Source organism: Quercus robur, chromosome 11 (assembly GCF_932294415.1).
Source record: "Quercus robur chromosome 11, dhQueRobu3.1, whole genome shotgun sequence".
Taxonomy (NCBI): Eukaryota; Viridiplantae; Streptophyta; class Magnoliopsida; order Fagales; family Fagaceae; genus Quercus; species Quercus robur.
Genome location: NC_065544.1, coordinates 32298288 through 32309510, shown reverse-complemented (window position 1 = coordinate 32309510; position 11223 = coordinate 32298288). Strand labels below are relative to the sequence as shown.

The following is an 11223-nucleotide window of genomic DNA, read 5'->3' as shown; positions in this document are numbered from 1 at the left end:
TTAGTTTGCCGCAACAAAGCCAAAGAGGAGAGAACGCCTCTTCTCAATGCAAATAATCTCCCAGGAAAAAGATCCTGCCGTGGGGATTAATGGCTTTGAGGAATTCGGACCTGAATGGTTATTGCCCAAAAAGAAAGAGTCCTTGTTTACGTTTTGGAAGAAAGTAAGATTTGAAGGGGGAGAGAGGGAAACCAATCTATTGGTGCATGCCCATTGAACTAACTCTCATTATTCCTTAGTTTCCTTTCTTTTCTTCTCTGTTTTCTTTCTTATCTTTTTTTCTTTTCTTCTTGCTCTGTTTTTCTTTTCACTCCGTAAAAATACTCTGTTTTTCGATCCCCTTTTTCAGGGCACGGCAAGGGCCCTTTTATAGTGCTTGCTATGACCAATGTTTTACCGTTTTGCCCCTTAACCGCCTTTGTCTGGTCTGGGCGTACTTACCGACCACCAGGTCTGTGCGACATCCACCCTTGCCAAACAGAGGCAGTTTTGTTTCGTTCCTCTGTATACCGTAACACTTCTTCCTACCACGGTATAAATGCTTTCTCTCTCTACTCTCAAGGCATGCACCCAACGGTTCCCCCTCAACTTGCCTCTTTTGGGTGGTCTATCATCCCAGCAGGACGTACCTCCCAAAAGGGCTTAGGCAGGAACCGCAAAATAGATCTTTTCCCTCTCCTCACCACCAAACCATACCCCCTTTACCTCTTACCTCTGGCCCATGGCCCCACCATGTCCTATATTGGTTGGGTACAGGCTGGTGGTGCCTGGGTCTTGCGCGTGCTTTTCCTTTCAAATATGTCCAAGAGTTTGCCTACTGCTCATGCGTCTGCCGTGATCTGGAGACTCTCCGTCTGCGTTTCCTGACCCTTCATGTGGGCTTTTCTTTGGTTTCCCATTCCATTCAGGAGCTGGGCTTCATATGATGATGGGCCTTACATTTCTTTGGCCCACTTTTGATTTTCTTTATTGCCTGCAACGTTGAACTGTTATTCCTACCGTAATAACTTAATCCTGCTAGACCTCTTTTTGGACCAGCCGTTTATCCCTTTTCTCAGTGGCCTATCATGGGCATTGTTTTGCTTTTACTCATGGGCTCTTATGTCCCTTTGGGCTTTCCTTTGGGCATCCATGGCCCGATTACTTTCTTTGGGCTTCCTCGGTTTGTTCGCTAATTCCACACTCCCATGGGCTTTTTACTAACTTCATCGGGCTTCCCCGGCCCAATAACCTTATCCTTATCTTTGGGGTTCATGAGCCTGCCATAAATCCCTTACTCTCTTAGTTTGCATTGCCTTGGGCCTGTGGTGGCCCTTTCTCACTTGTCTACCTTATACTTTGCCCATGGGATGCTATTTCTTTCTTTCCTGGCTTCTTTGAGCCCGCTTGCCTCTTCAAAACCCATTTATTTATTTGTTGGGCCTGTGATCCATTATTCCTGCCGCTTGGGCCTAATGGGTTTTTTGCTATTTATCTTGTCAATTCTTTGTAGTCCTCATTATTGGGCTTTTCTATCTGCCTGGGCTTCCACAAATGGCCCTCAACATTTAGCCCCCTAAACATATGAAACGTTCCTACGATTCATATGTGAATGAAAAGGCGTTTCTGCCCTTCTCTCATCTTTTTTCTTCTTCTCTTTTTCGCGGGTCTTTTTTAAGCTGTGGACCCCTTCTTATACATATATATATATATATATATATATATTTTCCTTCCTACCACGAATAGGGTTGTCTCTTCGAATTTCCTAGTTTGGCAGTTATTTTCGAAACAGAGCCGCTGCTTCATTAATTTCATTCCATTCTGATGGCTGACCAGTCACCTTCTTTCGTGCTGTTATTAATGACCTAGGTATTTAAGGAAGAATCCTTCTGCACTTTAATCACAAACTCTTTCTTTTCCCAAAACATACACTCTCCGTCTCTTACTCTCCTTCTTCTTCTCAAACACCCACACCCATTTTCTCCGACTAAGCCTCCTCACCATGTCGCCGGTGAAAAGCCAAGGCTCTTCCCACTGCAAAGGGAAGGCGATTGCTTCCGATTCTCCTGTCGTTCCTGATATGGGCGAGGAGATGGAACGTTCCGATTCGGAGCGGTCCGCTGAGGAAGAGACGCAACGCGACCCCGACAGCAAATGCGCTCCTTTAATCGACCCATGGTACGAAGTCAATCCTCACTTCCCAAAAATCCCTGGTAACTATGTACCGCCGCCGCCAGGTCGTGTATTGATTGCCCTTGTCCGGCGAAACCCCGACGTTTCTTGGGCTCCTTTAGCATCTTCAATCCCCGATCTATCCATTCTCCAAGGTATCTCGCTTCCCGTACCCCTTCACTTTGAGTTTGGGTCCGGCACAACCTCGGGTTGGAAGGAATGGGTTGACAGTAAGCTTTCCGACATGGCTTTATGGGCTTATTACAACGAGCCGGCGTCTTGAAGGCTATAGTCTCATCTCGCTGCTTGTCTAATTTTCGGGACCTCTATAACCTCCGTTATTTGGTCCGGCGATAGTGTACTACCACCCACACCTTCTTTTTCTCGTGCGGCAAACTCACCGTGACCCTTGAGGATATGGCTAACCAGTTGCTCTTACCCATTCTTGGCGATGCCGATCCTGCCGCCCTAAAGCTTTCTCCGGAGGAAGAGGCCATTGAAGCTGAACTGAGGAAAAGGATGGCCGGAAACGCCAAGTTGTCCTACTGGGTGAGTTCTTCCTCTAAGTTTTCTATTGCTGCTCACCATTCGGCTTTTATTGCATTTTGGCTTTGCAAGTTTGTTTTTGGGTCCCACCCCCACTACGCCATAAAACCTTTGTACTTTCGTTTGGCTATCAAAATATCTGCTGGGGTGAGCCTGCCGCTGGCCCCTATGTTCCTGGGGCACTTGTATGTTCAATTAGATATCCTCCGTGGTGATGAGAGTCAGGCTGGGTCCTGCCACATTGTTACCTCTTCCGTTCACTGTACCATTCTTTAACAGCTATTGTTTGAGCGTTGTGCTCAGTACTTGACAAAGTGTAGACCCGCCCGGTTTGCTAGAGAGAAGTACCAGAATTGTCCGAGAGTGATTACCGATTTTTGTGGCAGGTTTGAATCTGATTTCCCGTTTGCTTTTCGTTGGTCTGGTTTGAAGCCGATTGGCTATTCTGTGGTTGAATCTTTTGATGAGGGCGTGGGTTTCTCTTAGAGAGCCTATAGAAATTTGGGTACAGATTATACTTGTGCGGATTCTGCCATGGGTTCGTTTGTTGACACCATTGGGACCACTACCCCATTGGTTAGCTTTGATGAAACTGGGATTACCTATCTTGCTGCCACCAATGTCGGATGGCTGCCTTACCTAGCTGATAAAGGCATTAGGTTTGTTTACTATCCTGCCAACCGGGTGAGAAGGCAGTTTGGGTTGGATCAAGACATCCCCGATGACATTTCTTTACTCATGGAATCTCCTACATCAGTCCGTCCTTTCCTGCAACACACTGCCTTTGAGTTTTGGAAGAGGCGTTTCAACGCCATTACAGTTCCCGGTTCACTAAGAGAGGGTGTCTATACTTTTCCCATGCACGGTTACTGGCACGCAGTAATGGATTCATTTGTGGCTGAGTTAGCGGGGAGTCGCGGCTTCTCCCTTATTCCTCCTGAAGGGCTAGGTATGGTTGTCTCAGTTAACCCTCACCTACTGCTTCCTTCTAAGTCTGTTTTGGCGTATGCCAAAAAACAAAGCCAGTCAGCCATCTTTGAATGGGACGCGGAGAAGAAAGGATGGTTTTGGCACGCTGGTGACTATCCCTCTGGTTGGGAAAAAAAAGTTAAGGTAATCAACATCTCTGTACTGAGCAAGAAAGCGCCTGCCAAACCCAAGTCTGCCGGCAAAACCAAGCCTGCCACACCACTACCTCCTGTAGGTGCTCCTTTGGCTAGCAGAACTCGTGGTAGCAAAAGAAAAACTACTCCTTACCCCGTATCTGCCGCTAAACGGAGGGTAAGTTACTTCTCCCCTTTTTCTTCTTTGACAAAACTTCTTAACTTTCTTGCGGCTAACTCGCTAATTTCCTCTGCTTCTTTTCTTTTAGTCCAAGTATAAGGAAGATTCATCCGTTACCCACCCCATTTTGCTTGATGAGCCTGAATCTGAGGTGAGTCCCTTTTCTCCACTTCTCTCCTATTTCTTTTTCGCACACCTCTGCCACGGGTCTTTTGTTCTTTTACTTAACAAAAATTTTTTGTTAGGAGGAGCTTAAGCCTCTATCCATATGTCGCCCCACTGCCAAGGAGATTTCCGCCTCCATGGGTGTGCCTATGGAAGGCTTTTTTGATGGGGCCGAGGTAGTATTAGCAACGCCTGCTCCTTCTACTGCTGCACACAAGGCTCCTGCCAAAACTCCCACCCCTTCCGCCAAGCCGGTACCTAGAGAGGGTACTCATGTCGAAGGGGTTGGTGAGACTGCGCCTTTACCTGCCGAGAGACCTACTCCTTCAGAGGGAGCCATTCCTCCTGCCGCTGTTCAAAGCAAGACCACTTCTCCCGTTCTGCTGCTTGTGATTTCAACTAGTGACCCTTTTGCAGCTATCTCCCAGGCTGCAAAAGGTGGTGCCTCACTTGTTGTTACTCCTTCCTCCATTCCCGGCTCCGCTACCCGTGGCCCTTATTCGAACTTATCCTCAGAGGGGTCTAATGACATTTTTTAGGATCCTGATTATGCACACGTGCTAAAAAAGAGAATTTCTGACTCTGATGAAGAAGGGAGTGCTTTGCCCGAGCCTGACTTCATGGGTATGTATCTCTCTTCCCCTTATCTCTTTTTTTTCTTTTTCTTTTGTATTTGAGGGGCCAGAAATTGCAGCAGGCGTGGGAATGACTACTCCTGCCACACATGTAGCACCTATTCCTGCCGCACCTTCAGTACCTGTTTCATCCATACCTACTACCCCTGCTTCTGATGTGCCTACAATATTTGTTTCTGCTACACCCGTAGCCCCCATTCCTGGTAACTTTGGCAATTTTCCTTCACTTCTTATTTCATCTTCTTTTTCTGCAAGTCTTCTCTTCTTGTGCCATTTTTTTTTTTTTTTTTGCCTTGCGTCTCCCCCCCTTTTTTTTTATAGGTCCACTCCCTACTATCCCTTCTCAATTTGAGGAGGGTAGTAGTTCTGCCGCCATCCCGGATGATGCTGCGTCCTTCCTTGTCCGCTTTGACCAGCCGGAGGTTAATGACCTTGGTCCGGCAGACTTCTAGGCTTCCGGTCCTCCTTATGTAGACTTTTATGGCTTCCGAGTCCTTGAGGACTGCGTCTCACACTTAGTGATGATCTACAGCCGTCACAGCAATTTTATGCAGGAGTTTCGCCTTGGTCGTTCCTCTAGGGAGCATTTCTTGAAAATGCTGGGGTGTGTGCTGAATGACATCGAGCATAACTTCATTGACTCTGTTTCTGCCGGGAGGATCCTGCAGTGGAGGGCCGTGATTCAAGAGCTCATCAGTGTGGGTTTCGCCGTGGAGTTTGTTCTTCATCATCTATGTGAGATTGCCCGAGCCTTTTTCATGAGGAGAGTCCAGCCAGCCGTTGAGGCCATAGACGCCCGGATTGAGCTTTTGAAGAAAGAGGTGGCAGATTTGGAGGGTCGCCGTGAGCATCTTCTTTCCGGTGTTAATGGGCCTAGTCATTTTGGAGATCAGAGTCTCATTTCCGAACTTCATTGATGATGGCACTGTTTCCTTTCCTTTTCTTTGTTTCTCTGTTTTTGTTATGTCACACAGAACACTTATATGTTTCCTGCCGTAGTTACTTGGCTTGTGTTTGCCACAGTTTGGGTTTGTAATAATGCTACACTTTGCTACTTTTTCTTTACTATTATAATGATATGATGCTAATACTTCGTACTTTTTCATTGCATACTCATGAAAGCACGTTAAAATTTCTTCTGTGACATAGTCACTTGGAGGAATAAAAAGAAAAAGTAAAGGAAACATAAACAAAAAACTAAGGAAAGGGACAACCACATAACTTTCTTCTCTAAGCAAAATAACGCTTCAGCCATTTTCCATTGATGGGATCCATCAAGTCCCTGCCATCCATTTGAGTTAGACGATAATACCCACTTTGATGCGCTTCCCTTATCACAAGTGGTCTCTCCCATTTTGGTGCAAACTTGGATGGTCCTGCCAGATCTCGCCTGACGTAGTCTGCCACTTTTAACACTAGTTGTCCTTCCGCAAACACTCTTTCCTTGGTCATCCTGCCGTAGGCTTCAGTCATCTTATGCCTGTATCTCCGGCTGCGTTCCTGGGCTTCTTCCCTCTTTTCATCATGTTCTTCCAGGTCCTCAAACATTTATGCCGCAAAGACTTCTCCCTCTTTTTCTTTTTCTCGCATCTGCATAACCCTTAGGAACGGTGTCATTATTTCTGCCAGACTCACTACTTCAGTTCCGTAGACTAAGGAAAAGGGTAAAAAGCCTGTGGCTGACTTTGGTGATTTTCTGTAAGCCCAAAGAGCATCTGGCAGGTGCATTGCCCATCCTGCCATATACTCTTGGCTCATTTTGCTAATGATCTTTATGAGAATTTAGTTTGTTGCCTCTGCCTGCCCATTCCCTTAAGGGTAATAGGGTGATGACCTGTGGTGCTTGACTTGGTAGAACTCTAGCATTCTCCTAACATCACTGTTGACAAATGGTGTGCCATTGTCACTAATGATCCTGTGGGGCACCCCAAACCTTACAATTATATTTTCTTTGATGAAGTTTGTCACTGCTCCCCCTGTGGCCTTGCGGAGTGGTACTGCTTCCGCCCACTTAGTAAAATATTCTGTAGCTACCAATATCCATATGTATCCACGCGATGGTGGGTTGACTGGCCCTACCAAATCTAACCCCCAAGTGTGGAAGGGCCATGGGGTGACCATGCTGTGCAAGCCTTGTGGATGGGTATGAATCAAATTGGCTTGTACCTGACAACTGTGACACTTCTTTACAAATTCTGCCGCATCTTTCTTCATGGTTGGCCAGTAGTAGCCCATCTGTAGCAGGCATCTGTAAAGCTTTTTCTTTCCCTGATGTTCACCACATTCGTCTGAATGTACTTCTTTTATCATTTCTTTAGCCTCTTCAGGACCCAAACACCTCAAAGGGTCTCCATCATATCTTTTTTTGAAAAAGACCGTGTTATGCAAGAAGTAACGTGTTGCCAACCTCTTAAGCTTGTACCTTTCATTGTGCCTTTGTGGCAGGACGCCTTCTGTTAGGTACTGCATGAAAGGGCTTCTCCAATACTCGCTGATGAACACAACGTAACTTTCCTCCTCATCTGCCGCAAGCTAGCAGGTCCCACACTGGGTTTGGACTTGATCTGCGTCTTTACCCATACTTGGCCAATAAAAGCCTGCCCTCTGGAGTCTGCGGTAAAGACTGACTTCCCCGTAAGACCCGCAAGTCTTGTCGTGTATTTCTTTCAATTTTCTCTGGGCTTCTTTCTAGCCCACGCATCTGGATAAGACCCCACCTGGCATCCTGCGATACAACTCTTCTTTTACCAAGGCATAGTCTTTTAATATCTTCAGTCTACTGCATCGTCTCCCTACACTAAGGTTTCTTTTATGGGGATTCGCCAATCGCCTTCGCCCTATTCCTCCTGGAACTTTTCCTTCAACACTTCAATGATGGATTCTTCCCTCTTGCTGACTTCTATATTAGTGCTATTCCCTATGAAGATTATTTGCGAACCCAGTGCAGCTAATGCGTCCGCAAACCGATTTTCGTTTCTCGGAGCATGTTCTATCTCAAAGGTTGAGAATTTCTCTTCCATTCTCTAGGCCATCACTCTATACGGGGCTAGGTTGGGCTCCTTTAAGGAAAAACTTCATTTGGCCTGGCAAATGACCAAGTTCGAATCTCCCGATACTTTCAAATGTTTGACTCCCATTTCGAGCGCCGTGACAAGCCCAGTTAAATAGGTCTCGTACTCCGCCGTGTTGTTTGAACAGGGGAATTCCAACTTAAATGACAGCGCCACTGCCTTGTCTTCCTCATGATACAGAACTACTCCTACCCCTTCGGAATGGGTAGTAGAAGACCCATCGAATTTCATTGCCCACTGTTCCCTGACTTCCTCTGCCATAGCTACTTCCCCTGGAACTTCATCATCTAGTGGGAATTCTTCCTCTCCTGGAAACTGCGCCAATAAATCTGCTATAGCCTGACTTTTCACTGCCCTAGGTGTCCCCATTCTCAAGTCGTATTGTGATAATTGTAGCAACCACTGAGATATCCTGCCGGAGAGAATCGGCTGTTGTAACAGAGCTTTAATGGCATGTGACTTAGTCATCAGCCATACTTCGTAGGCCAAGAAATAGTGACGCAACCTCTGTGAAGCGTATATAATGGCTAGGCATGCTTTCTCTGCCATTGGGTAACGAGTTTCTGCATCTTTTAAGGCGCGGCTGATGTAGTATATTGGCTGTTCGATACCACCTCCATTTTCCTAAACAATTAGTGCACTGATGGCGTATGAGTTGGTGGCCAAATAGAGTAGCAGTGGTCTTTTATGAATAGGGGCCTGCACCGTGGGGAGGTTCATCATTATCTGCTGTAGCCTTTTGAAGGCCGTCTGCTGCGCTTCCCCCCATTCAAAACTTTGCCCCTTCTTAAGCAACTTGGTGAAGGCGGAGGTGATTGATGCCAACCCGGGGATGAATCTCCGGATATATGAGACTTTTCCTAAGAAGCTCTTCAATTCTTTTACTGTGGCAGGAGGTCTCATAGTTGCTATGGCCGTGGCTTTGGCCGGATCCACGTCTATGCCTCTGCTGTGAACCAGGAAACCCAAAAATTTCCCAGAGGATACTCCGAATGCGCACTTGAGGGGATTCATTCTTAACTTAAAAGCTCTGGATCTTTTAAATACTCTTTTTAACACCCGAAAGTGTTCTTCTCTCCTCCTTGACTTAACCACTATGTCATCCACATAGTCTTCTAGCTCCTGGTGCATCATGTCGTGAAATATGGCCGTCATTGCTCGTTGATAAGTTGCACCTGCATTTTTTAACCCGAAGAGCATCACAGTATAGTAGAAATTGCCCATGGGTGTTCTGAAGGCAGTTTTCTCTACATCCTTTAGCGCCATCTTGATCTGATTGTACCTGCTGAAACCGTCCATGAATGAGAACATGGCGCTTCCTGCCGTGGAGTCTATTAGTAAATCCATGTTCGGCAATGGGAATTCGTCCTTTGGACAAACTTTGTTGTAATTTTTGAAATCTACACAGCATCTTATCTGACCATTCTTCTTCTTTACTGGTACTATGTTGGATAGCCAACGAGGATGCTAGATAGGCTTGATGAATCCTGTAGCTAGCAACTTTTGCACTTCTTTAACTATCTGCCCTTCTATTTCTGTGTGAAATATCCTGGCAGGCTGGGCCACCGGCTTGGCCTCCGGGTCCACATTCAATGTATGTGCAACGAGCCCGGGATCGAGCCCTGACATTTCATTGTAATCCCAAGCAAAAATGTCTAGACTTCTTTAACTATCTGCCCTTCTATTTCTGTGTGAAATATCCTGGCAGGCTGGGCCACCGGCTTGGCCTCCGGGTCCACATTCAATGTATGTGCAACGAGCCCGGGATCGAGCCCTGACATTTCATTGTAATCCCAAGCAAAAACGTCTTTGAATTCTTTCAACAACAGTATGAGTTCTGACTTCTCCTTTCCTGTCAGACTTGCACTAATTAAGATGGGCCTTGGTTCTTGCGGGTTAGACCCTAAGTCAACTTCTTCCAACTCTTCCTCTGCCGTAACCTGGATGTCCTTTTCTACCGTAACTGCTTCATCCTTCTCTTCTTCTTTTCCCAAACTTCCTTCGGCAACGCAACACGCCAAACTCTTGTGTTGCCCTTTTTGGGTGGGACCCACTTGCATCTCACCCATGGGCCCCACACACCTTCATAATTTATAAACAATCCTACCATCAAGGCCTCGGACCCTGATGCACTGAGGTATTTCGTCTGGCTCTGCGGCAGGCGCTTCTTTCCTTTTCTTCTTTCGCGCCAGTAGCTCTCTTAAATCAGGTTCTAGGTCATCTTGAACATCCTCCCACCTAGGCACAAAGGTGCCTCGTGGCTTTGCAACCGAATTTTCTCTAGATGGAGCCCATTGGTCATAAAACATGGTTTCCACCAAGTGGGCTTCTGCCTGCTCGAACGGCGAGGGGTTCGCCGCTACGCGTATCATCCTACCATTCAATCTTCCCTTCACACATTGGTGGTAGGTGGACGGGACTAGTTGGTGTTTGTGTAACCAGGGTCTTCCCAAAAGCACATGGTAAGATACTTCCGTTCTGACCACGTGGAAGCGAGCTGAAGAGGCTATAGGGCCTACTTTCAACCATAACTGAATGTGGCCTGCGGTGTACTCACCTCTTCCACCGAACCCCGTTACTTCCATCGGGTATCCTTGGATCTTTTTCTCTGAAATTCCTGCAGCTTGCAAGGTACTCAACGGAATGAGGTTTACAGAAGCACCAGTATCCACCAAGGCCCTCTTAATGGGGATTTGATTTATAGATGCTGCTAAATAGAGAGGCCTCTTATGGTCTGGGTGCCCCACTTCCATATCCTTACTGCTAAACGTGATTTCTGCTGATTCCTGCAGGAGGGCCCTGTCTTCTGGCATCTCTGCTGACAGGCATTCCACCCCTGCCTCGGAGGCGATGCTTACCAAAGCCTCCGTGGCTATTTTTCTTTCTTTTGCTGTAAGTCCCAACTGGTCAAATAGATTTTTGAATTTGGCATTCTGCTGAAGAGTGGTAATCGCCGCGGCAGGCAGGGCCAAGTTTTCTTCCTCGTCTTCTCCCGGGTCTGCACATATCACTACTGCTGCTACACCCTTTCCCTTGTGGTTTGGGAGTGGGTTTCTTTGGACTTCCTGCTGGGTCAGCTCTAATGTGCCTTCTTTGATCCTGCGGTGCACCAGCCTGCGGAGCGCCCAACATTCTGCGGTGGGATGTTGTACATAGTTATGAAAGCGGCAGAAGCGAGGATCCCTCCTTTCTTCCTCCGTAGGCTCTCTAGAAATCTGGTTGGGTTTAAAGATCCCATCCGCTATCCATTTGTCAAGTAACACATCCAGCTCCTTAGGAGGACATGGTAAGGGTGGGGGCGTATCATACTCCCTCCCCTCTATTTTCCTTCTCTGGTTTCCAGTGGACACCGCCATAGCCTGCGGTGCGTT

The 11223-nt window shown here is 46.9% G+C and overlaps 1 protein-coding gene across 1 annotated transcript; it reads right to left on the bottom strand.

Moving 5' to 3' along the window:
- Positions 1-7855: 7855 nt before the first annotated feature.
- Positions 7856-8401, bottom strand: LOC126704963 (uncharacterized). The gene has a single exon (XM_050403939.1). The coding sequence runs from the start codon at positions 8399-8401 to the stop codon at positions 7856-7858; it is 546 nt and encodes a 181-aa protein (XP_050259896.1).
- Between the last annotated feature and the right edge of the window lie 2822 nt (positions 8402-11223).